Source organism: Choloepus didactylus, chromosome 8 (genome assembly GCF_015220235.1).
Source record: "Choloepus didactylus isolate mChoDid1 chromosome 8, mChoDid1.pri, whole genome shotgun sequence".
Lineage (NCBI taxonomy): Eukaryota > Metazoa > Chordata > Mammalia > Pilosa > Megalonychidae > Choloepus > Choloepus didactylus.
Window position 1 is genome coordinate 118,110,758 of NC_051314.1, and position 26,747 is coordinate 118,137,504.

Sequence of the window (26,747 nt, forward strand, 5' to 3'; positions counted from 1 at the left end):
TCAGGATTTATATCATTGGGAATAGATTGGACCCCTGTTCCAGTGCAAGGGTAATGAATGGTGGAAAAATCTTTTTTTTTTAGTATTATCATAGAGGTTTCTTCTAAGCTTGAGATGTATATATATACCACTGCTTGCAAGAAATTTTGTCTTGGATTTTCCACAGCCACCTGTGGGACAATCAGACATTGTCTCTCTCCTGTTGAAGACCTGTCAGTGGGATCCTGCAACAGATGGAATCATGCAACCCAACAAAAGACCTGTTCTTTAATCTTAATCTGCATTTCTATGGGTGGGAACCCACTTGTAAATAGAACCTTTTGAAGTTGTCATTATTTGTTAAGGTGTAACCAAATTGAATCAGGGTAGATCTTACTCCATATTACTGAAGGGAGGCTTTATAAAGAGAGGAAATTCAGATGCAGTGAGTTTGTAGAAACCAGAAACCTGGAGAAGCCAGAAGATATAGAAGTCAGAAGTTAAAGAGAGCAACAAGAGGAGACCAAGGACCAAGTGATGGAGACAGGAACCCCAAGGACTGAAACATCATCACCAGGACACTACAGACTCAGAGAAAGCAGAGCCTTGCCGACACCTCAATTTGGGACTTCTCATCTCTGAAACCATGAACCAAAAAATGCTTGTTGTTTAAGCCAGCCCACTGTGTGGTGTTTGTCATAAAAGCTCTGGTGAAGTAAGACAGTTCCTGTGACCGACGGAATAAAATTGAAGCTCCTACACTCAGCGCCCAAGATCTGCTGTGATCTGTTCCCAGGATGCCTTTCTGGACACATTTACCATTTCCTTTTTTTTTGTAATATCCAATTACATATAATTCTCTCACATGTTACATTGACATCTCTGTACTTGGGCTCATGCTCTTTACTTCACATGTAAAAGGGAGTAAAGACCATTTTACTCCACTGCCTTTAGTTGCCTGGAAAAATCAAGTATTTACCCAGGACTCTGTTTAGGTATCACTGCAGAAAGACAGCTTTCATTGAACCCCATGATTGTCCTAAATGTCCTCAGTCTGTACTCTCATAGCACTGTATGAGTTTCTCTATTTATTACTTTTTATTTAGTATTTAAATGATCTGGTTGTTTGACTTTCCTATTAAAAATCCAATTTGAGAAAGGCTGGCTCAGAACATAGTTACCTTGTATCATGGTTGCGTACGTCAATACTTGCATGCAGTATGTAATTTTTTTGTGGTTGGTTATCTGCTGAGGCCGTAGTCACTGAACCTGGGTCTTTTATCTCAGAAGTTGAAGGTTTCCCTAGAGCCACCTGCAAAGTTCCCAGAGCACTAACAACATCACAGTCAATTAAGCACAGAGCAGGCTGCCCTGTGCCTGCACCCCAAACCCAAAGTCCAGGGCGTGGAGCTGAGCCGGAGCAGAACAATGGAAACTGCCCAGGGCAGATGCTTGCTTCTCTTTTTTCTCCTCACATGGGGGCTGCCCCCAGAAATTGCTGCAGAAGGTGAAGCATCCTCAGGTAAAAGAAAAAACACCTGGGTGACCATAGTGGGAGAGTAAGGTAAGGAGTAGAGGGAACATGGCAGTAGTCTGGATAATTTCCCTCCAAACCTAGAAAATTTTCCAGGAAATGCCAACTAAAGGCCTGTGTTGCTGGTGGAGAGGAGGCAAGTCTGGTATTACCCTTCAGAGAGATGCCATAAGGTGGGGTCACCCTCATTATGTTGAAAAAGGCAGGGCGGGGAGTCTTGGAGGGATAGAAGCACCTAGAAACTGTGACATCCTTGGCCTTAGTATGAAGAGAGATGTACAGATGCCCTCATTATTTAGAGCTACTCCTTCTTCCCTCAGCACCTGGATACCTCTGCCTCTCTCTCTCTCTTTCTAGATGGTTCCAGTGCTGCCCAGGAACCTGTGCAGCTCACAGATGTCTCAGCTGTTGTGGAATTCATTGCTGCTGCTGAGGTGGCTGTGATAGGCTTCTTCCAGGTGTGTCCAGATGGGCCACTTCCTACTGCCCCAAAGAACCAGAAATGTCCTATCCCAAGGGAGCCGCGGCAGCTCCCGCCAGGTGACGGTGCATTAGGAAGAGGTGGGCAAAGGAGCCTGAGCCCAGAGTCTGCTGTCAGCTTGCCAGTCAGTCGTCTCCATTTAAAAACACCCCTAGTCTCTGAATTATCTCTTTCTTATACTTCATTCAAGAGTTCTGAGGTTACTGGCTGGATGTTCTCATCTATGAATGTTTTGATGTTTCAAGCAGTGTCTGGATGTGCTGAGGCAGAGGCCAGAGTGAGCCCAGCTTTTATCATCTAGGCAACACTTTCATGCTGAAGCCCCTGAGCATTAGTCAGTTGTGGCCTCTGTCTAAGGTCTTTCTCCAAATAGGTAGTCCCTCGTTGTCTCTCTTTGCTTGCTATGAAATGTTGGAAAAGCATGACTTTCGTATATTGAAGGTATAAACCTCCATTTTCCAAACTGGCTGCCTGGCTAATAAAGGCAATCACAATGAGAGGGCATCCTTCCATCATTTTCTGCTTTCTCTGGTGGTAGCATCTGACAATTCTCACAGCTGATCAAACCCCTATGCCCTCATTGCATTCCTTCTTGTCTGTTTCCATCCATTAATTCCGGCTTACCATCACCCTGTCGATTCTGTGTACACAGCTGGAATAGTGGCCATGAGAAGCAAGAGGGGGAGGAAGGCTGCAAACACATTTCTCAGTGATGAGACATCTGAGCTGTAGACAAAAACAACCACCCTCAGAAAGGCAGGGAGGGGCAAGAGAGAGAGGAACTGGAGTCTGCAATAATTTAAATAGCCACCAGATGCCATCATTCAGTCCACAAGCAATACCATTTGAAAGAGCAGAATAAAAAAAAAAAGGAAGCCTCAGTTAACAATTGTTCCTTGCCTTAAATGAACTCCACACACCCTTTTAGATGAGCAAGGAAGAAACTCCCTCTGCTTGACCTCAGATGTGAGATGAACCACCTTCTTGTCTCTTTGCACATCTCCCCCTTCAGCCCAGGGAGCTATCAGGGAAGAAGAACCCGTTCCTTCCTGTTTCTTGCCTGGAGCTGCTGTGGGCAAAGGTTCCTGTTTCAGCAGGGACAAGACTGCTTTGGAAGGACAGGAGTCAACACTCAGAAGTGGCTTTCCTGCTCCCTCCTGCAGATCTGGGTTGTAGAGTCAGAGCAAAGCATCAACAGTATCTTCTTGGGCAACACAACAAACAAAATTGTGTATGGTGGAAGGAGGGGGAACAAACCTTCCACATCCAGAACAAACCTTTGTTAGTAAGATTTCTAAGCTTCTCATTTTAAGTTATTTTCTCCTTTTTTTTTTGTCCTTTTCAACAGCCCCCATGCATTATTTTTGCATTTCTCCTTTCTCCATCACTTGTTCCCAAAACACTGCCTCCTCAGACACATCAAAATTGTGCATCCCAACCTCCCAGGTTTCTATAACTGTGTCTCTTCTGAGCTGCTGGTGAACTACAAGTTCTATAATAAGCTCAGAGAGGAATGCCACAATTTTGGTAGTTACCTACTAACCCACACAGCCTGGAAAACTCAGGAATGCCACTGCAAACTTAGCCTGCATTCTTGGGCATGAATGTTGTTTCACTGAACACTAAATCAAGTTTGATTTCTGGTATGAGAGAGCACATTAATCTTTCCCATGCTGCCTCTGTGTCTTTCTCCTCCAAAATAGTATCTGTGACTTTTTTTCCTCTGTTTTTAGGATTTAGAAACTCCAGCAGTGTCTGTATTTCACAGCATTGTGCAGGAATTCCAAGATGTGTCATTTGGAGTCAGCACCAGTTCTGAGGTTCTGACACACTACAACATCACAGGAAACACCATTTCCCTCTTTCGCCTGGTAAGTTGGATGGGCAGCTTGAGCCTTCCCCCAGTTTTTCCTTAGGATATGGAATCACAAACTGGTGAGACTGGAAAGTCTTTAACACTAATGATGGTGCCCAAGTCAAAAACATTGCTGACAAGGATGACGATTTAACTCAAGCTTTCCAAACAGGTACTGTAATGAAATGGAAAGAGTACTGGATGGAGACTGAGGAGATGGGCTTTGTAGCAAGGCTTTTTCCTTGACTAGGCATGTGACTTTGGGCTAGTCATTTAACATGTTTTAGCTTCAATTCTTTCATCAATAAAATGAAAGGATTAGACCATATCATCAATAAGGTCATTTTCCACACTAAAATTTTATAATCTTGCACCTTTGGGACTATGCTTAGACACACCTACAGGAAGAAATCTTATAGATCTTAAAATATATTAGGTACTGTAAGCATGATATATAAGTACTGTATTCATAATATTCAAAGAACATCATATGGTTAACCTGTTATAAGGAATCCAAAGATAAAAGCAGTATGGGAGTTGTTTAAAAAAAAACTGTATGATGGAGACAAGTGAACTAGGGCCTAAAGGACAGGTAAAATTTGGACAAAGTGGAGAAGAAGTCATGGTCCAGGCGGAAAAAAAAAAAAGGAATGCAACTAGGGAAAAGTGATCAAGCACATTTGACTGAATCCCAAGGGTGCATGTTCGCAGGAAATGAATATAAGACAGAGACACTTGATTAGAGCCATATTGTGGAGAAGTTTAATGCCAACTTAATGGGCTGGCCCTTAATTTGGTTGGCACTGGAAAGCCCATAAAGTATTTAAATCAGGGAAATAACATGGACAGAGAGGTTTTTTAGCAAGATTATTTTGGCAGTGATAGTTAGGCAAAAAGGCAAGAAGTAGGGAAAACTTTTGTTAGGCTAACAAAACAGACCATATGAAATGTACTAAAGATTTGTGGTAGAAAGGTAGCTGTAGAAATTAAAGGAAAAGCAGAATCTGCAATGAGTAGATATCAAAATTATGAAAAGGAAGCAAAGTTTAAAACCAGGGTGTCTAGAATTAGTGAGACCATTTACACAAATAGGGATTTCTGATGCTTTAGTTGGTTGTTGAATTTATGCTATTCAGGAATGTCAAGAGTCCACTGGAAATGAGAAATTGGCTCAGAAGATAAAAACTTATAAGCTTTCTCAAACAACAATTCTTTTCCCCCATGTCTCTCTGTCACTTCTCATCCAAAAGTCTTTTAAGTGTATTTTATACCCAGTATTTCCAGCTTCCTTTAAGCTCTTAAATATACTGCTCTCTAATTTATGTTCCATTATCCCATTAAAACTAATTTTGTCGAGGTCCCTGATGGCCTTTATGCTGCCAAATCCAATGAACACTCTCTTTAGGGCTTTTTTTACTGGAGGGCATCTCTGCCATATTTGATATTGTTGACCAGTCCTTTCTCCCTAATGTTTTCTTTCTCTGGCTTCTCGGACCCTACTTTCCCCGGTCTTCCGGTCTTCCCCTTCCTTTCATAGTCTCTTGAGACCATCTTTTCTTCCACATTCACTATAGCCTGATCCAATGCTCTTCCTAATCTAGATTATAGAATCCACACTCCTTGAAGGCAGAGGCTATTTTGTTCACCGCTGTATCCATAGAGCCTAGAACACTTGCTTGTCATGCAGCAGGTGCTCAATAAGTGTTTGTTGAATGGTTGAATAGATGAATAGATCAATTAATGAATGTTATTCTTAGACAATCTAATTCCTTCTCGTATTTGACTGTTGCGTGTATGCTTGGGATTTGGAATGTTTTCCTTCTAGCCCGGACCTCTCTCGTGATTGAAATGCTTGTTGGATCTAACTATTAGGATACCCTCAAAAGCATTACAGATTTATGTTCGAAACTGAATTATTCATCAGCACCCATTAAATCATGTTTCTCCCTCTGAAACACTATTTTGCAATGGCTATGCCCTACGCCCATTATATTTAATTTTTGCCAATTGTACTTCCTCTCTTATTGAATCCATATTTTCCTCTTTTTTTCCTTATTCATCATTTAGTCTCTTAGCATCTTTGGCAAAAAAGCAATTTCAATAGCCTCTTAATTGATCTCCCTTCACTACTTCAGATTCAGTTTCTCAGCTATTATCACAAAGATGAATTTAAAATGGAAATTTGACCATGACACTCCCTTCTTAAAAATTCTTCAATATTCCCCACTGCTTTTAAGATCATATCCAAGATATTTAGTGTTACATATGAACTATTTTATGACGTGGCAACCACCTGCTTCTCTAGTCCCTTCCCTTTCCCTCCAGTTCCCACCCTGGGTTTTACTCTTATAATACCCGCCTATTATCATTCCCTATATGTAGTATGATGATCCACTTTTCCAAGATTTTTCCCAGGCTATCACCCCTGCTTAGAAGGCCACCACTCTTAACCACCCCTTTTCACCAAGCCATCACCTAACTCTTATTCACACTTCAGTGAATCAGCCCAGGCATCTTAGCCTTCAGAAAGCCTCTCAGCAATCACCCAATTGGCCTAAACATTGCTCTGTGCCTCCATAGCTCTTTTAATTTACCACCTTACACTGCATATCATGTATTTATGTATCTATCTCACCTATTAATCCATTAGACCATGACCTATTCGAGGACTGGCATTTATCTTTGTCCTCCAGAAGTCTATAACATATCTCTGGCACCTAAAAGGCACTCAGAAATTGGGGAACAGAAATCACCTCCAAAAAATATGGCTGTGGGTGCATGAAAACCCTTCAGCAATTCTTTCTCCTCATACACAATAGTTGCATGTTTGCATTTCCACCATCAAGAAACAGGATTTATCAGTCTCTTTTGTGGAAAGCATTGGTAAGAAAGATACGGAAGGTTAAGCTAATGTTTTCCATGTTACCACCAATAGCACTGGTAGTAACCCTTCAATACAAAAATTCTGATCAGTTACAACTCCACGAGTAATTCTTTCCTAGTTTGTTGTTTACAGATCTTATGAAGGCCTGATTTTAAAGTCTTACTACTACCAAGATACACACATGGGAAAGAAAAACAAGTGCTTTTGCTTCCAAAGTCTCTACTGGCTTAACAACCTCTAATGGGAACATTAGCTTTGCTTACAATTTATTCTTTACAAAGCCCTTTTGATGACTTCTCAGAGCTGCTCATTCTTCTTGAGCTTTTGTTGTTTACCGCTAGTTACAAACCTACTCTGAATGAACTTTTGGGACCTCTTTGGACAGATTATTTATGTGCCATACCGAAAACAAACACACTGGTTCCTTCTCTGATTCACTGGCAGGTCTGGGAGAGGCTCAGCTTGTGTCTTGCCAGCTTTTAGATAAACATTTTTTTCTCAGTTTACACTTTCATAAGTTGAGTACAAATTTAAAAGGATTCTTATGCAGGAATTGGAGATGATTTTTTTTTAAAGGAAGCATCAAACAAGACTATTCTGTTTTACATTGAGAAACACGAACGTGTTGCAAATTTTCTGGTGCCTACATTCATATTAAATCTACAGTTCTGTGTTGTATTTGTTTGTTTTTAGTGCCTAGTAACAAGCACAATGCTAGGTATTATACAATGATCTACCATTTAATTCTCACAAGAATCCAAAGGCATAATAATTATTATCCATGCATTGTCAAAAAGGAAGCAGAAGTTCCATGAGATCAATCCAGTTGCCCAAAGTCTCACATCTATTTCATGTAACAGATGTCTGATTCACACCAAGCTGCTGACTCCAAAAGCGTCTGCTTTCTCCTGTACTATAGTGACTTTCTAAAGTCCTTAACCCCAAAGGACACCTTTGTTTTTACCCCTAGATTCTATCTACTCTAATGTTCCTTGTTCTAAAACCTACATTTTCTTTCTTACACTTTCTCCTAAACTATCCCCCATCTGTCTGTCATGACTTAATCAAACTCCAGGGTCATTTCTCAAGATTTAATCTAAGTATTGCATATTTTGGCAAAGAAATCTCAGAATTTAGAAACAGAATTTTCAGTAATAACATAGTTGGTGATTAAATAAATGACAAATGAAACAACTAATGGGATAAAAACAAGTTGATATTATTGAATGCTTGAAATGTTGAAGCAATAAGAAGCCAGCAAATGCTATGCTTATGAAATGCATCACTCTCCAAAAATGGTACAGGCCAACCATATAAATGTGATCAAGAAGAATTTAGGTAAAATTTATGAACTATAATAAGTTGTGTCTAAGGACACAGCCTGCCCTTTGTGAGTATGATGCCCAGACGACCCTCCACAACCTACAGGAGGCTCTTGTTGCCCTGACAGAGATGTAATCGCAGGTTGAATATACCATGAGCCTGGACTAAAATGGAAGTTCAGGTATTATTTGAATGTTTACTCTGCTTTGGATTTTCTCAATCATTTCTATTTTAAAATATATAATAGCCTAACTTTGACCTAGTGGGATAGCAGTAGAAACACAGTAGAGGCTTACTTTCTTTCATGTTACAGTTATTTATTGAGTGTTTATTATAAGAAATGCACTCTGCTGGAGAATCAGACATGAATTAGTGCATGAAAATTAACTGATAAATACAAGGAAGATGTGTAACAATTTAGTAAACATTTTTATCTAAAGGATATTTCTAGCAAATACATGGCTAGCTAAGCAGCTTATGAAAACAAATAAACCTAGGGGTATGAGAGCATTTGCTTAAGAAAGGATTTCTTAGTTGTCACCTAAGATATTTCAATACTATAACAGGGGTATAAACCAAGACGATTTTAATATATTTTATGAAAATGTGGGCCATAAACCAGAAATATCCATAGGGATTCTAAAGGATATTGCTGAAATACCAATGAACAGAAAGGAATGATGAGAACTCTTGGTATGACATAGTTTCTAAAATATAAAATAATTCACTTCAAATTTTCTTGCAGAATCTCAAAATTATGTTTTAAGATGGTAACCCTTCTGATTTTCCATTTCTCTGTTTATCTTCCTGGTGCTTCTTTTCTTAAGGAGAAAAGTAATGTATCTTAAGTGAAATTCTTTCCAAAAACTGGGAAAATATATTTTAAAAATTTTCCCTCAACTCTTGGTTCCAGGGTCAGATTTTCTTTCCAGTGCCTTCTGCAAATAATTCCCTTTGCAAGAATATTTCCTGTTGAATGTTGCTTCCAGGAAACCTACACATGAATGTTCCAGAGTTTATTAGTTTAAGAAATAATGAAATAATCAGGCATCTTTCATTAAAAGAAGCCCAACAAACTGGGCAGACTGCAGGAGGGTGGTTTTTATAAAAGCCCTTTGTTTCTTAAAGTATGTTATCACCAGTTCAAATCCTCTGCTTCTGGTGCACTTTACTGCCAACTCTTCATGTGCCCTGTGCACATAACTGTATTATAAGTACTCTGCTGATTTAGCCTTATAGAGTGCCCAAACACACTGTTTTATGTATATTATCTAATTTAATCCTCACAAAATCCCTATGAGGTTGATACCATTGCTGGTCTCACTTTTCTTATAAGGAAACGAAAGTTCAGAGAAATAAAATGGCCTGACCCATATGATACATTAGGGGAAAAAAAAAAAAATCCTCTGCTTCTAATACACTGCAATTTTAAAATCCAGAGACAACTGGAGTAACTGCTGTTTCCTGTTCTCCCTCTTCTGGGAAATGTGAGGGACTGCCTGGAAGCAAAGAGGGTGGGGGCTCCTGGCCCAAGCTCAGCCATGTGGGCTCAGGCTCCAGGCCTGAGAGTTCCTAGAAAAATAATCAGGAAGCATTTACACATACTCAATATTAAAAGGGCCCTGATTGTGATTATAGTAATGTTGATTTTGATGGCTGCAATAGCAAAGCCTTGGTATGAAGGAGACATATCAGCTGACAAAATATGCATTTAACTGCGGCAAAGTTCCTGAAAAACTGCAAATACCAATTTTTTATATCTTCCATTTTATTTCTCTACTCATTTTTATTGATTTGGCAGGATATGATAGGAGGGTGGGTTGGAAGTTTGCTAAGACTTTTTCTCTTACTTGTATATTTCTGTCCCCAACTTTCTGTTCAGAACTTTGTGACTTTTAAAACAATTAAATATACAAAGAGAGTTCACAGTTTAAAATATCCTCGGGTTTTGATGATTTTTTTTTAAAACTCTTTTTAGAAATACAAACATTTCTCCACCTCAGCATTGATTTATTTCACAAATTTAAATTTTGTGTAAAACAGTCTTCAAATAAGGAGTATTTGCATTGCCATCCAATTGAATGTCAGCCTTCTGTGCCTCAGTGCAGACACTCAACAAATAATTCTTAAATGGGCTTTAAGGGAATGACTAGATATATCCAGAATTAACAAAATTATCCATAAGGGGTACTTTCGGCTTCTTGTGGTCCACATTACTTTTAATTAACCCAGTGGGAGGCCGTCATAAACAAAAGAAGTGAAAAACAGACAGTAGAAGTCACCATGGGGGAGATGATAATGAGAAATTTTGGAGACTTACTGTTTAATGACTTGAATTTCACTGCTCCTGAATTCTCTTACATAAACTAAAATGAGAGTCATCTTTGATTTTGCCAAGCAGACTGGGAGAAAGTCTCAGGATCTTGGAGGGAGAAGGGTGGTTCTGACTCAGGGCAGGACCTCACTGGGCAGGACCTAGATGAACGGTATATGTAGGGGAAAGGGGGTAAGGAAGTGTCCAAGTGTTGGTGGTACAATGATCTCAAAAGTGTCCCAAGATATTTTAGGAAATACAAAAGTGCTCAAGAGCTGGCCCTGATAATTTTATCTGTAGGCACAGTTGCTGGGAGATGGCGGCATAATCTTATGTATTTATGGGCATGGGTAGACTGGGGAAGGGGATTGGGAAACTCCAGTGGCCATGATGGGTGGTATGAAATTCTGTCTTTAATATAGCTGAGTATGGTGGAATAATTGTCCTAAAATGTAGATCTGGGAAAATGGACAAGATGATTAGACGAACCCTTCTAACAACAATAGCTAAAAAATCCTGGACCAAAAAAGAAAAGCCTCCTGAAGGCAGTAGAAAGCTAGCAAGGGAGGGAAGAATGTTCAGACCAAGATCTAAAAAAAGACAGAAACCTAAAAAGTGGAACCCTGGATTTGAGACTGCTTTATATCTGTGTGTGGGTGGGGTGTGCCAGTTTGAGAAGCAGCAGCTGAGAAGCTGTGAAGTTTATCAGCATTTTTGAGCATCTGAGGGATCAGATTAATAAATATTAGGGTCCAAGGCCTACAAGAGGGAGTGGAATATGGACCTAGTAAAAGAACCTTTGTCCAATGTGAACCTGAAAGAACTGTTCCCTAAAAACAAGGATGGATGCAAGCAGCACAGATTCAAATCACCTCAATCCCTGAAATTGGATTAGAATGATTATATACATATAAATACATATACATTTATATACATATATGCACACACTCATATATCTATATAATGATAGATAATTATAGAAGTTGAATTAAAAAGACATATATAATGTATATATCCAAAGAACCAGCAGAAGTAATGAACATTAGAACAGGTCACAGAAGCTCCAGATTTTGGAGTTACCATATAGATTTTTAAAACTTTGCTTGCTATACAAGGAGATAAATGTAAAAATAGAAATTTTATATGGAAACTATTTTCAAAAGGAAGCTTTAAAAAAGAACCAAATAAAATTCTTGAACTAAAAACACAGTAATGAAATTAAGAGCATAATAGATGGATTCAACAGCAAATTAAACATAACTAAAGCAAATTTAGTTTTCTTCAAGATAGGTCACAAGAAACTATCCAGAATATATCATGAAAGAAAGAATGGATATAAAATATAGAGAAAAGGTAAGAGATGTATAAGATTATATGAGAAGATCTAACATAAAAATTTGAAATCCCAGGATGACGGGAGAAAGGGAATGGAATCGAGGAAATATTTGAACAGATAATGGCTGAAAAACTCTCAAACTATGGAAAGACATCAAGTCATTCATCTAAGAAATCCTACAAATCCCAAGCAAGACAAAAAAAAAAAAAAAAAAAAAAAAAAAACTACCCTTAGTCATGTCATAGTACAGTAGCTGAAATATAAATAAAAAGAAAATCTTGAAAGAAGTCAGAGAAAAGAGACAGATTATCATCAAAGTAATCTTTGAAGTGCAATAGTAGGAGTGACAGCTGACTAATCAATAGAAACAGTGGAATCCAGAATACTAATGAATTTTACCTTTAAAACACTGAAGGAAATAACTTCCAACTTAGAACTCTTCATCCAACAAAAATAGCCTTCAGAAATAAAGAAGAAATAAAGACATTTAAAATAACCAATGTCACCAAACAGATTAATACTAAAGGCGATACTAAAAGGTGTCCTTTAAGCAGAGGGAATCAAGTCCTAGATAGAAGCTCCGAAATGCAGGAAGGAATGAGTAGAAGCTAAAAGGTAAATATGTGCATAAATATAGATGTATACTGACCATATAATAATAACAGCTTGTAAGATTTAGCATTAAAACACACAACAATAACCACCTGTAAGTCTTGAGTAGGAGGGGACAGAGAATGGAATTGAAAAGGTTATAAACTGAACTAGAATGTCCTCGTGAGATTTTAACAATCCTCTCTTAATAGAATAAGCTGATAAAAAGATTCAGTAAGAATATAGCAAATGTGAACTATAAAATTTAAAACCTCACCTGATGGACTATACAGAACACTGTATTCAAAACTGCTTAGTTTTCTAGAAAACATGTATATATGCAGAAGTCAACAAGTGATGTAAATAAAATGTAGAAACTAAGCTAGAAATCAATAACAAGAATATGACCAGAAAATCTCCTCACATTTTAAAATTAAGAAATACATTTCTAAAAAGCCAATTGTTTAAGGAAGAAATAACAATGAATATTAGAAAATGCTTTGAAGCAAATGATAAAAATTCTACATATCAAAATTATGGATGCAATCAGAGCCTTCTTACAGAGAAATAGATGAATTTTAATGCATATTTTAGAGAAAAGCAAATGCTAAAAATCAAGGATCTAAGTATCCATTTTAAGAAGAAAACCTCAGTATCAGGTGGATTCTAGAATAAAATGTGAAAGATAAAATAATAAAACTTCTAGAAGATAAAGTAGGAGAATATCTTTATGACCTTGGGATAGACAAAACAAAACCAAAGAAAGAAAGAAAGCCAGCACACCTTAAAGGAAAAATTGACAACCTTGACGACACTGAAATTACCTTCTGTTCATGAACAGTCACCATTAAAAGGCCAGCCCCCAGTGAGAAAAACTATGTAAAATAGTGTAAACAAAGGGCTCACATACAGAATATTTTAAAACACCTGCAGATCAGTAAGAAAAAGACAGACAACTCAAATGAAAAATATGCAAGTGACTTGAATAGCTATTTCATAAAAGAAGATGTACAAAAAAAAAAAAAAAAGGAAAAAGAGGATATACAAGTAGGTCAATTGGGGAAATGAAATTAAAATCAAAATGAGATACCAGGAATCTATGTTTCTGGCTGGGGAGTATGTTGGAATTCTTTGTATGGGGTTTGTATTCTACTTGCAACTGTCCTGAAATTATTTCATAACAAAAAGTTTAAAGGAAAAAAAATGAGTTACCAGCACATATCCACCAAAATGAGTAAAAATCAAAAAGACAGATGATACCAGGGGTTAACAAGGATGTGGGCAAGAGTATCTTTCAAACAGTGCTAGTGGGAGTGTTTTATTACCCACTTTGGAAAATACCTTAATATTATCAGCTAGCTGAAAATACCAATCCTAGGTATACAGCCAACAGATAAAGGTGCATATATGTACCAAGAGACACAAACAAGAGTTCATTACAGCATTATTTTAATAACCAGAAACTGGAAATAACCTAAATGCCCATCAATAGGAAAATGAATAAATAAATCGTGATATAGTCATACTGTGGAAAACCATACATCAAGGAAACAATTTACAGCTATGCAAGCAATAGCATAGGTAACTCTTGTAAACAAAACATTAAGCAAAAGAAATGAGATACACATACAAAAAAAGAGAACATTGTTGCATAATGTTTTAAAAAAACAGATAAAACAAATATATCATTAAAGGGTGCATCTTTAAGTGGCAAAACTACCAAGGAAATTATATAAATGATTACCAGTTCAGGATAATGGTTACCTTTGGTGAAAAAGGATAAATTAGCAATTGGAAGGGAGTTCAGAGGGTTTCTAGTTTGTACTAGCAATATTCTAGTTCTTTACTTAGTTGGTGGTCCCGTAGTGGTTGTGTTACTGAGCTTTCATTTTATGTTTTGTGCTTTCCTCTATATGTATGTTTTGTTTCACATTAACAGGCTGTGTAAATGAAACACAAATCTGACTGTGTTAATGGTTCCCCTTGCCCTCAAGCTAGAGTTTAGTCTCCTTACCTTTGTTTCAAGAACCTTTAAGAGCTTGCTTCTACTTATCCTCCTCACCTTGTCTCTTCTCTCTACTACCCACACTCATCCTCTGCTGTAGTCACAGTGGACTCATTGCAGTCTCCATAACGTGACATCTCATTCACAACTTTTTTGCCTTTGCAAATACTGCTCTTTATTTAAAACTCCCTCCCTATGCTCATTCATCTGACCAACTCTTAATTTTCAGGCATTGCCTCCTCCTGGAGGCCTTTCTGCCCTTCCTTAGATGACATATCAGCCTGTCAATCCCCTGTGATAACACTTGCCCACTATGCACGATGTTTCTGTTCACTTGGCTGGGTCCCAAAGGACCGTATGTTCCTTGAGGGTAGAAAACACTGCGCATTGACCTTTTCATCTTTGGCACTCTAGTCCATGCCTGGCACACAGAAGAGTCTAGAAATATTTTTCAATGAGTGAATAAAGGCAGAACAGTGACTATTTTATCCCTTTTGTGATACCCAGGTGGATAATCAACAACTGAATTTAGAGGAAGACGTTGAAAACATTGATGCCACCAAATTAAGCCGGTTCATTAAGATCCACAGCCTCCGCTTGGTGACAGAGTACAACTCTCTGGTAAACAAAAGTCCCTGTCTCCAGCCTCTTGAGTCCCTGTGTCAACGAGAATACCTATGTTCATAGCAGAGGTCCATTCCTCTCGGAGTTCTGATCCTTTGAGCAATGACAATAACTTCCATTAAATGAACACCTAGTACGTTGTTTATGTTACCATCCTCATGACGGCCCTTTAAGATGGGTGGACTTGTCCCTATTCAACAAAGGAAGAAACTGAGACTCAGAACAGGTATATGACCTATCACAGGCTAGTAAGAAAGAGAGTGTGGCTGCAAAGTTAAGGGGATAGATTCAAAAACTTCAGGATTTTGCTGCCTGAGAGATAGTTTTGCTGCCTTTGCTGAAAGTAAATGTGACCTGAATGGCACTTTAGCCCATGCTTCTCAGAATAGATTGCAGTCTGTGCTGAAGGTCCATTTGTTTTTGTTTTTTTTAAGCATCAGTGGCAGATACTTTTGTAAAACACAATTAAAATAAATTACTAGAAAAACGAAAACATCAAGCCCACCAATTACATAGTTGGATGTCTCAGCACTGTCAAATTTCTATTCCTCGTTGTGGACTAGGAGCAAAGGGTTCCTGGTCTGGCACCACCTGCAAACTATCTTTGTTTAACACATGCTTAGACCCTCAGGGTGCTTCAAACTTCTTCCTACTGTTGCCTTCCTCTGGTTTAATCCGCTGCTGGGTGAAGGTGTTGAGCCATCCATCCTGATCCTATTCTGGCTCTCAAACACTCTACAGCTTTTGAATGCTCTTATGTGACCTGCCTTTTGTCTTCCCTGACATAGATCACTAGTGTGATAGAGTATTAGCTTCTCATGCTCTATGTCAGCTCTGAAATGCTGTGCATCGTCCAAAAACAATAGTTTAGGTGCATGTCATGATTTTTAGAACTGAACAAAGCCCTTTCACACCCACTGAAATCATATATAGAAGAGAGAAAATTATTATACCCATTTCATAGAGAACACTCAGGAACGCTCAGGATCCACTTATTCGGAGTCACACAGTGAGTAGGTAGAGAAGGCATAATTTAAGGCAGAACGTTTAACTGCTTGTGCAGTAGTTCATATTGTCTATTTCCATTGTATGGGGGACAAAATGGAAGTTCATATAGTTAATAGCAATTTAAGTTTCAGAGACAGTGCCCTGCACTTGTCCCTGCTTTTTTCCCTGACTGGTCTGTCTGACTGAACCCTGTGGTTTTTCCACTGTCCCACAGGGCCTATAATGGAAAACACCCCTTTTCCTGTTGATTAAAATCCTTTCCACCTCTGACGCCATGTTTGTCTCCATGGAGTGGTCACTCCATTTTCACCTCTGCTAAGACTCCACCACCTCCCTGTCTGGGGTATTTGCCAGCAATAAACGAGAAGGCATCCTTCTCCTAGACCAGCGTCATTCTGGTCACTGTGTCGTGGAGCTGCCAGGAGCGTGTGTGGGACCAGAAAAGGTGACCTCATGGTGCCTGGGCATATGGCCCCACTGTCCTGGAGCCCTGCAGGCTGGCTAAGGCAGGGCAAGGACTGGGCCTTCCTGAGTTCTTATGCCTGATCCATCTCTTATCTTACAGAACAATCACATATTTTTCTTAAAGTCCCAAATCACGTCAAGAGAAAATTAGGTAAGAATTTCTTTATAGAAGCAGGTTTAATTTTTATTGTGACTTTCTCATTGCCCAAAAAGCAATATTTTTTTCTTTGAAATACTGCCCATACTACTATTGCTGTTTCTCATCTGCTGTTTACACCACAGAACTGGGCAGAAAACCCCAGCCATGGACTTGGCCTGCCCCCCACTTTTAATGCACAAACTCAACATTCACTTCAAGGGGACTAACCAGGCTGGCTCTGTGAGGATTAAACTAACCCCATCGGCTATGCCCAATCCCTTCGGCTAGGAGAACTGCGCCTTTGACTCCTTAGCTCTTATGTCTGACTCTTCCTAAGGTTTATGCTCTATCTCTGCTCAGAACAAATGCTCTAAATTTAAGTGCTGCACCTAATAAAATAAGAGTCAGTTACTTGCTGTTCTGGTTTGCTAATGCTGCCTGAATGCAAAACACCAGAAATGGATTGGCTTTTATAAAAGGGGGTTGTGCTGGTTTGAATGTATTATGTCCCCCAGAAAAAGCCATATTCTTTGATGCAATCTTGTGGGGCAGACATAATAGTGGGGATTAAGTTGGAACGTTTGGATTAGCTTGTTTGCATGGAGATGCGCCCCACCCAACTGTAGATGATAACTGATGGGATATTCCCATGGAGGCGTGGCCCCACCCATTCAGGGTGGGCCTTGTCAGTGGAGCCATATAGATGAGCTGACTCCAAGAGAAGGAACTCAGTGCAGCTGTGAGTGACATTTTGAAGAGGAGCGAGCTTGCTAGAGAGGAACGTCCTGGGAGAAAGCCATTTTGAAACCAGAACTTTGGAGCAGACGCCAGCCACGTGCCTTCCCAGCTAACAGAGGTTTTCTGGACGCCATTTGCCATCCTCCGGTGAAAGTACCCAATTACTGATGTGTTACCTTGGACACTTTATGGCCTTAAGACTGTAACTGTATAGCCAAATAAACCCCCTTTTTATAAAAGCCGATCCATCTCTGGTGTTTTGCATTCCACAGCATTAGCAAACTAGAACAGGTTTATTTGGCTACACAGTTACAGTCTTAAGGCCATCAAGTGTCCAATCAACAATCAGGTACCTTCACTGGAGGATGGCCAATGGTGTCTGGAAAACCTCTGTTAGCTGGGAAGGCATGTGGCTGGCATCTGCTCCAAAATTCTGGTTTCAAAATGGCTTTCTCCCAGGATGTTCCTCTCTAGGCTGCAGCTCCTCAAAAATGTCACTCTTAGTTGCTCTTTGGGGTGTTTGTCCTCTCTTAGCTTCTCCAGAGCAAGAGTCTGCTTTCAACAGCTGTCTTCAAACTCTCTCATCTGCAGCTACTCTCTCAGCTTCTGTGCATTCTTCAAAGTGTCCCTCTTGGCTGTAGCAAGCTCGCTCCTTCTGTCTGAGCTTATATAGTGCTCTAGTAAACTAATCAAGGCCCATGCTGAATGTGCGGGGCCACACCTTCATGGATGTTATCCACTGAAGGATCTCACCCACGGTTGAGCGATCACATATCCGCGGAAACATACAATCAAAAGTCTGCAACCCAATCAACCCAATAGTTTCCTGCCCACACAAGACTGCATCAAAGATAATGGTGTTTTGGGGGACAAAATACATCCAAACCAGCACACTTGCCACCCAATCTTCCAAATTTAAAATCTAAAAAAGACCTGGTTTTGAACTCCAAGGAGAAAGCTGTGGGAGCCTTGTCTACACATTGGCTCCCTGCAGCTCGTAGAGCTGGAGAATCCCTACAGAGCAGTGGGCACATCGGGAGGGACCCTACCCAGATGCTCCCCTCTCCACCGCCCTGGGACTCTGCCCAATGACTCTTAAACCCATGGAATTCTCTCCTCCTGTGTACACACTGATTTTACAGCAATGCTTTCTTTGTTTAGAAAGAAGAGGCAAAAGGAATGGGATTTGTTTAAAATAGAGAGATTTGCAACACTACTTCAGGAAGGTGAAATGAAGGGAGCCAGTGCCATGGTTTTTGTCCTCTCCTCTCCTCACTCTAGCGCCAGGCTGTCCCACTCCCCTAAGTCACTGACAACATCCTAGGGAACCTCCTTCTCTAACTCAGAAAGAAAGGGCCAATACTTCTGTTCAGCTTGTTGCTGTGCTGAGGCTGACAGGTTCAACCACATTCAGGGTTAGATTTGTTTAGATGAGGCTTTGCCATTCACTGTATGAGCAGTACATCCTGGTCAAGAGCACAGACTCTGGAGCCAGGCTGCTTGGAGTGAATCCCAGCCCCCCACCTATTACTTATGTGATTTTGGGAGAGTTACTTAATCTATCTGTGCCTCAGTTTCCTTATTTGTAAAGCCGGGACTTTGAGGATTAATTAGTAGATGTAAAGTGCTGAAAAGAGTGCTTAGCACATAGTAAGCACTCAATAAGCATGCACTAGCAATATGTAGGAAAAGGCCACACTTTAGACCTATCCAACTGGTCTTCCAACTCTAAAAGGGGTTGGAAAAAGTGATTAATACGTATGTTGCATGGGATATTGCTGCATATCAAATTATCCCAAATCTTTGCTGCTTCTAACAGGACACACTGATTATCTCACAGTTTCTAAAGGTTAGGAAATTGGGAGTGGCTTAGCTGGGTGCTTCTGGTGTGTGGGATCTCTCATGACATTACAGTCGAGATGTTGGCCAGGGCTACAGTCACGTGAGCCTTGACTGACGCTGGAGGATCTGCTTCTGGGAGGGCTCACGTGCATGGCTGGCAAGGAGGTCTTGGCTGTTAGCAGGGCTCATTAGGTCCCTCAATGGATCAGCAGAGCTGCTTAAGTGTCATATATTGGGGCTAGCTTTCCCCATGGTGAGTGATACAGCAGAGCCTAAGGCGGAAGCCACCATGTCTTTTATGACCTAACCTTGGAAGTCACATTCCATCATTCCTGCAATATCCTGTTGCTTACTCAGATAAGCCCTATTTAGTAGGGGAGGAGATGACACAGGGGCATGAAAACTAGAAGATGACACTACTAAGAGCCATTTTGGAGGCTATTACCACATGTGGTAAGGGTGGACAGCTCTCATTTATGTTTCAGTCTACCCTGTCACTGGGTTGCCACTAAGCCTCTTTCAGATGCTCTCTCTTGGATTCTCTCTCTCTCTCTTTCTCTCTCTCTCTCTCTCTCTCTCTCTCTCTCTCTCTCTCTCTCTCTCTCTCCTGACAGCACATTTCCATTTTCCAGACAGTGACTGGCCTATTCAACAGCTTGATTCAAATTCATCTTCTCCTGATAATGGATAAGGCTTCCCTGGAATATGAAGAAAGCATGCACAGATACCGGAAGGCAGCTAAGCTCTTCCAAGGGAAGGTGAGTCTGGGATGGGGGATACCCTTTTTGGGGGGGTGGCGGGGGTGGGGGCTGATATAAACATTTTATTTTGCCAAGTAAGGACATAAGAATGTTAAAAAAAAAATTCCTATTATTACATCTTAAAAAATAAATGAACACTTTGATTTAAAAAAAATAGAAACAAAGAACAGTCAATCCTTCCCTAGAAAGACTGATTGCATTCACATACTGACATATTGACTTGTGGTAGTGAGAACATGGTCACAGACAAGGTCTGGGGAATTGTTGGGTTTAAGGTTTGGATGTGTGTGCATGTCCAAGTGTCTATGTGTGTAAGAAAGTGGTGGCAAAGAAGGTAGCTGCCTAAATGGTGTGACTGGAGGGAAAGAGGATGCTCCCCCACACGAAATATTCCTTGGATGAATCCAGAAATCCTTCACTGCCCTTTATCACTTAGGCTTTCTGTAGATTAACTAGTGTTCTCTTTGAAAGTGCAAATATCTCATAGGCAGGGTCTGCCAGGGAACCTGGGCAAGTCCTGCCTGTGGACACAGTGGGAAATACCCTTTTGAATTCTCCCCACCAGGATGCCAGAAAAAGGTAGATGGGGCCAGGGAAGTAACAAGAAATAAGGAAAATAGGCAGAGTTAAGAGACATCAAAAAAGATCTGGAACATAGCAAATAGCATTACTCTGATTTGAACTTAAAGAAGTATTTTGTACTGGTAAAGGCCTATATAACCGTATCTTCCCTCAGTGATAAGCCTATTTCTTTTTTTCTGCATTGGTAGATGAAGAGACAATACAGACCCAAAGTTACTCAAAATAAAAGTCACCTGTTAGTCACATTGTTTACACCTTGCCACAATCTGTTGGGTTTTAGAGTGGTTTTATATGAGAAACCACTGAACTTGTTTCTCATATAAAACATCTATCAAGTCCCTGATGCCTTTGCCAAGTCCAATAAATGTCCATTTCTTTCCCTTCCCTGCTCTGTGCAGTCCTGTTTGTAATTACTGAAATGGTGAGACTTCCTCCACTTGAAGGCCACTGCATCGAATCAGAGACCTTTCTAATGATGAGAACTGTGGAATAATAAACTGCCTTTTTGGTGGTTGGTTCCCTAACTTATAAAAAGGATTCCTGCTTTGTGTGGACAGCTTTACTTAATAATATGAAATCATTAACATTTATCAAGCACTTTATATATGACAGAAATTGTGCTAAAAATATTAAATGTATCATCTCACTTAATATCCCCTAACAAATCCCATTTTACCAATGAGAAAACTGAGTCTTGAGAGGTTGAGTAACATGCTCAAAATCACACAGCTAGAAAGTGCCAGAGGCAGGATCTATAACTAGTTCCCTGCTTTAAACTATGAGGCAATACTCCCTCTCCTAGGTAATCACAGTTCTTAAAATTAAATGAATCCAATCAGTGGGATAAAACATCAAAGCATCACAAAATAATATGAAATTAATTTTTACTCACTTGAGGTTTAAATTGTGTGACACAGACCATAAATTCAATTGGTATAAACTTCAACAATTATAAGGTATCTCTTTATACCCTTCTCCAACTGCAGATTCTTTTCATTCTGGTAGACAGCGGTCTGAAAGAAAATGGGAAGTTGATATCATTTTTCAAACTACAGAAGTCTCAGCTGCCAGCTTTGGCTATTTATCGCACTATAGATGAGGAGTGGGATACGTTGCCCATAGCAGAGATTTCAGTAGAGCTTGTGCAAAACTTCTGTGATGGATTCCTAAATGGAAAGCGACTGGTAAGTGTGAGACTACACAGGTAAAGCAAGATGGTTTTCTTCCTCTCCATGTCCCTTTTATTTCCTGTTTTTTAAGAAGTCTTTGGGCTCTCCGGGATTTGACTAAGAACAGAGGTATATGAGGTTGTAGTGGGCAGAGTCAGGATGCTTATTAGGTTATAGTCATGGGAATTGAACCAAGAAAGCATTTTTTGATGTTCTGCATATTCAAAGGAGCTAAATTTTAGATCTCACCCTTCTTTTAAGGGAATTAATGGGAAACAAATCAAATTCCATATAAAAGAGTTCATGAGATGAAAATTGAAGAGAGATTTAGGGGTGTCAGGAAGAGCTTAGTTTGTTAAAACCAGTGTGGACTCCAAATCTTAATATAAGTGTCACGATGTTTTTCAGAGAGAAAATCATGAACCAGAAGAAAAGCCTCCAAAGGTGGAACTTTGATTTCTCCCTGATACATCCACATACTGCCAAACATCTGCTTTATGCTGAATAAAAAGGGGCAACTCAAGCCTCAGAGACACTAAGTGACAGGATCACCAGGCCTTCCAGCCAGCCACACACACACACACACACACACACACACACACACACACACACACACCATTTTTTTCCTGAAAATTTTTATTGCTCTCTTTCCTTCTCCTTTCTTATATATTTCTTTTAGTCCCTCGCCACCCATCCACTTTTCTCTGGGGCATTCATACTGTGTGGGGCTATCTATAATACTGCTGGATGGAGGTTTTAGGTAAATACTGTGATACCTCCACGAAGGAGAGACATTCCTAGAGTGTGCTAGTTTGTCATTTAATATTTAATTTGTATGCTGCATATGACAACACACAACAGAGTTTCTTCTCTTTTAGCACTACCTAAGGGTTGAAACTCTGTCTGTTTCATAAGTACATGTTCCCTCTATGACCAAGAACATAATCAGCATCTGGAATTGAGTCTTTTTGCCAGAAGTCAAATGATGTCTCCAAGTGTCTGAACTCAGCAGAAACAGACCGTGTTAAAACTCCATGCTGGTTTAGCATTCCCAAGTCCCCATGTAAATCAATGAACTCGCATAATAAGTAAAAGACAGTAATGATATAGGACAAAGCTGACATCTCTTTGCAGACCAAACCTTTTGTAAATACCCGCCTACCTACCTAAGCAATTTGTACCTCTCCCTACAGCGCCCACTGTTTAGCATCAGCCCATAAGCCACCAATGTGTTATTGTTCCTTCTGTGAGTGGGGTGGAAGGTGGGTGGAGACCATTCTGTATGAAGACTGGTGTAAATGTGGCAAAGGAGCTAGGAATCGAATTAGGAAAAGGTTGGGGGCAGGGGTAGGAGGTGGGGGGGCAGCACTTGGAGCTGTGGTGGGCGGGGGAGCAGGGACTGAGCCGTGGATTATTGCAGGTGAGGTGTATCGTTCAGCTCCTGTGGGCCAGAGGCAGTGTTTGGCTGAGCATCTCTGGCCCACAGGCTGTTACTGTCAACACACAAATGCTACATTGTTCCCAAGAGGCCCTTGGCTCAGAAGGAAAGTGCCTAAGTGCTGAAGAGCTGAAAAACCACACATGCACACCTAACGACCGGTCCACGTGAAGAACGGAGAGTGAAAGGCTTGGTTGTTCCTTCTGCGGGGAAAACTCCACAGCCCCGGAGCTGGGAGTCAGCAGCTGGCAAGGACACTGAAAGCCGCAGTGTATGGCACACCCCTCAGAAAATGAGACCCGAGGAGGTCACCCGCTCCATCCACAGGCTGCATTAAGCCACCCAAACGGCTTCTTGCTTGAGGCTGAGAAATGTTCCAAGGGCAAGCACATCCAAGAAGCCCTGCTTGGGTCATGCAAGCCAGAGCTCTGGACATTCACAGTCAGGAAATTCTTCTGTTACCCAGCCCAGGTCCTCTGGCCATGCAAGCGTGTTTCTTCTTACCTGTTCTCCATGGAAATGCTTGACAGTCACCAGTCACAGTCCCCAAATGATGCCTCAACTCCTTGTTCTTAGGCCCCCTTATCCAATCTTCTCTACTCCATACTCACAATCTAATCCTTTATAATTCTTTATTTCTAAGTCCTTTGATTCACTGCTTTATTCTTTCTCTTCCCTCTTTCCCAACTTTCCCTCTTTCTTGCTTATAATAGTAGGGCCTCCCAAACTATTGCAGGGATTTGGTAAATGCTAAAGGGTAAATTCCTATGAACTACATTTTGTTCAACAGTGGGTTGATATTTCACTTATTGAGGTTGATGCATTTCCCTCAATAACTATGATCAACACTGAGTACATAAATCTTAATGTCTTTGCAGTACATTTTGCTGCTTGATGATATTCAACAGCAATTTACTGTTATTATTTTATTTCATGTGTTTAGTTTTTTCCCATGTTTATGGTTCCGATTTGAATTATTCCTTCTCAGCTTCTAGTTCTCTGTAACGGCCAGATATTTTTGCCTGTCTTCTTCACAGCCAATCCTGTTTCATGTATCTTGGGGGATTCATGTCCAAAGAATAAAACTTTTTCAGAAAGAAGAGATTTTTAATGGTTCTCATCCATTCACTAAAGATCAGACCTAGTGTTATAAACTTCTGCAGTTTCTAGACTTTTCTCTTCATGTAATATTTTCCCAAGGCTCTACATTCTTTTTCCTGGGATGATATTATTGTTGAAATATCTAGAAACATTTCAGCTATTTATCTTTGTGGAATCATTCATTGGTCCTCACAGGCAACACTGAAATACATTTTCTTTAAGGTTCTAAGTGTTGGTGCTATGTAATAGAACTTTTAAAAGATATTGGCAGATTTGGAAGACTAGGAAAACAGGAAGTGTGGGAGTAGGGCAGGACTCAGAAGAATGAGGGGAAGGTTGTGACTGAATCCTACATACGTCGCTCCATGACTTTAGGAAAATCACATTTTATCTTTGAACTTAGTTCAGTGAATATAATATAAATAGTTCATAAGATCTTTTGAGAACCCAGAGTGATAATACCTATTAAGTCAAGGTTGGTCATTATGTTTTCCTTAAATTAATACTATACTGCCTCCTGTAGATAACAGTCATTTCTCCAAGTGTTGAAACTTATGGAAACTTACGGAAAAGGAGGGTCTCTGTTCAGGGTTTTCCAAAATGAATTAGCACAGGAGGCCACCACACTGGAGACTGGAGAAGTATTAAGATAACTCTAACACCCACCTACCATAGAGTTTCTCTCCCAGCTCACCTTGTTGGGTTATGCTAAAAAAGGAAGAAAAGCTGTCTTCATCATGTCCCTGTTAATATGCTTTACCTTTGGGGTGGCAAGGATGGGGTGGGTGCTAAGTAGTATATTATTAGAGAACAGTTTGTTTATTCATTTACTCATTCATACATTCAAATATTTATTAATCAACTACTACTATGCCAGGCAAAATTTGCCTCTTAAGCGACCAGGGTATACCTAGCCTCAGGTGATGAGCTTCAGAACAGGGAGGTTTTAGTTGTAATAACAACAGGCAGCAGGGAAGCCACCAGTCTGGTCTAAGCCATGGACAAAGAGCAGCAGCAGAAGGAAAGCTGGAGAAAGGGGAAGAGGATTGCTGCACAGGGAGGGGCAGGAGTTTGTCAGCCAGCTGGGAAGTTTCCAGACTTGGGGGAGGAACAGCCACAAGGGAAAGAGGATTATCACAGACAATCTCTGTTTCACAATCGAGTTTGGAATCAGCCCCGTTTATGTCACCTTTCCAAAATCATCTGGTTTTCTAAGCAGAGAAAAATAAAACAGGAAGTAGGATGAATGTGATCCGTGCTCCTATTTGCAGAACTGTTACACAGAGAGACTTACAGAGAAGAAAAAGGAGGAAGTTAATCCTGACATCTTTTGAGTGTTGAACCTTAGGAGGAAATCAGAAAACTCTATGAATTTTAAAATCATATGTCTATAAATTTGGAGGAGATTCACTCCCCTTCAAATCATTTCTAGACAGGCCAGTATGTTATTCTCTTCTTTCCCTTCTGAAACCAGAGGCCATTCTTTTTTTGGGCTGAACAATGAACTATCTGATTCACACTAAAGTGGAAGGCTAAGGGTGAATGAAAGATTACTGGGTTAAGTTAATTCTAGAGGCTCTGAAGAGTCAACTTTCTAAACAATTGCAGTAAGATTTAATAGCAGGATTTGATTTCTACACCAGGCCCTCTGATCTTACTATGATAACATAGTGATAGCCTAGACTGGAGGAAGGAAAAATAGACCAGATTTGGCATAATCCTGGCTATGGTGAAGTAAGATTTTTAAAGGTAACAACATATTGTGTTACATGTCATGTTTCCTAGGAAGAGGTCTCTGAGACTGACTTTCCTTGCAGGAAGTTAACTAGGGGATGCTCCTGGTTTCAAAGCCTGACAAGGAATGAAGGAAGCAGGATTAGGCAGAAAGAGAAGTTTAGCTGTGATGCAATCGCCACAAAGAATCATGTTATCCTATGGTGAGAACTGGTGCTAAGAAAGCATCGCAGAATTGTCCCAAATTGAAGAATTGGGGCCGGGCCTTTACACTTCCTCACTGATTATTTGATGTGGGCTACACCCAGAAGAGGGGCTTGATCTTGGTCAAAAAGGCTTGATTCAGCAGAGAGCAATCTCTGGGCTGGAGGTGGACAGACAGGACTCAGCTGAAAGCTGTCAGCTCTCAACTTTCTGAGCAGCTGGGGAGAGACCGCTTTTCTATCTCCACTTGTCCCTCCTCACTCCCTCTGGCCCTTCCATCCTCTTGCCAATAATTACCTACCACGTGGTCTATCCTTTACTACTCTCCTACCAACTCATGGCCTGTGTCTTCACTCCTTATCCATATCCACATCTTCCTAGGATGTTGCTCCAGGTCACCGCATGGGGCAGAGGTCGAGGCAGGTTGAGTTATAACATCAGGCCTGAGTACAAAGGGGAGAAGTCGGGAAAGGAAGTATCTGGAGGGAAGTGGATACACATCAGACATATTGAAAGTTCTCTCTCTGTCCTGCAATCAATCCCTATCCTTTCCACCATGATCCTCAGAATCTTATTGGTCACAATGGGTACTTCTCTGTGTTCCATGTAAACCTTATTTCACCATACTTTTGCAAGAATG

The 26,747-nt window shown here is 40.2% G+C and overlaps 1 protein-coding gene and 1 long non-coding RNA gene across 2 annotated transcripts in view; one reads left to right on the forward strand and one right to left on the reverse strand.

Moving 5' to 3' along the window:
* Nucleotides 1–11: 11 nt before the first annotated feature.
* ERP27 (endoplasmic reticulum protein 27) lies at nucleotides 12–22,093 on the forward strand. The gene is made up of 7 exons (XM_037848198.1): nucleotides 12–1,501; nucleotides 1,871–1,971; nucleotides 3,728–3,865; nucleotides 14,810–14,923; nucleotides 19,751–19,876; nucleotides 21,448–21,645; nucleotides 22,039–22,093. The coding sequence occupies exons 1-7, from the start codon at nucleotides 1,408–1,410 to the stop codon at nucleotides 22,084–22,086; spliced, it is 819 nt and encodes a 272-aa protein (XP_037704126.1). The 5' UTR covers nucleotides 12–1,407; the 3' UTR covers nucleotides 22,087–22,093.
* The window catches only part of LOC119543393, a 19,028-nt gene continuing 13,634 nt past the window's right edge, over nucleotides 21,354–26,747 (reverse strand). The window contains exon 3 of the long non-coding RNA XR_005218569.1: nucleotides 21,354–21,474. This is a non-coding gene — a long non-coding RNA (uncharacterized LOC119543393). The remainder of the gene's footprint in view (nucleotides 21,475–26,747) is intronic.

Bases quoted from the DNA above. Each gene is read 5' to 3' on its own strand.
- ERP27 (XM_037848198.1), top strand. From the start codon at position 1,408: ATGGAAACTGCCCAGGGCAGATGCTTGCTTCTCTTTTTTCTCCTCACA. The intron at 19,877-21,447 runs GTGAGTCTGGGA...CTCCAACTGCAG, and splicing joins CTAAGCTCTTCCAAGGGAAG to ATTCTTTTCATTCTGGTAGA. The intron at 21,646-22,038 runs GTAAGTGTGAGA...GATGTTTTTCAG, and splicing joins TCCTAAATGGAAAGCGACTG to AGAGAAAATCATGAACCAGA.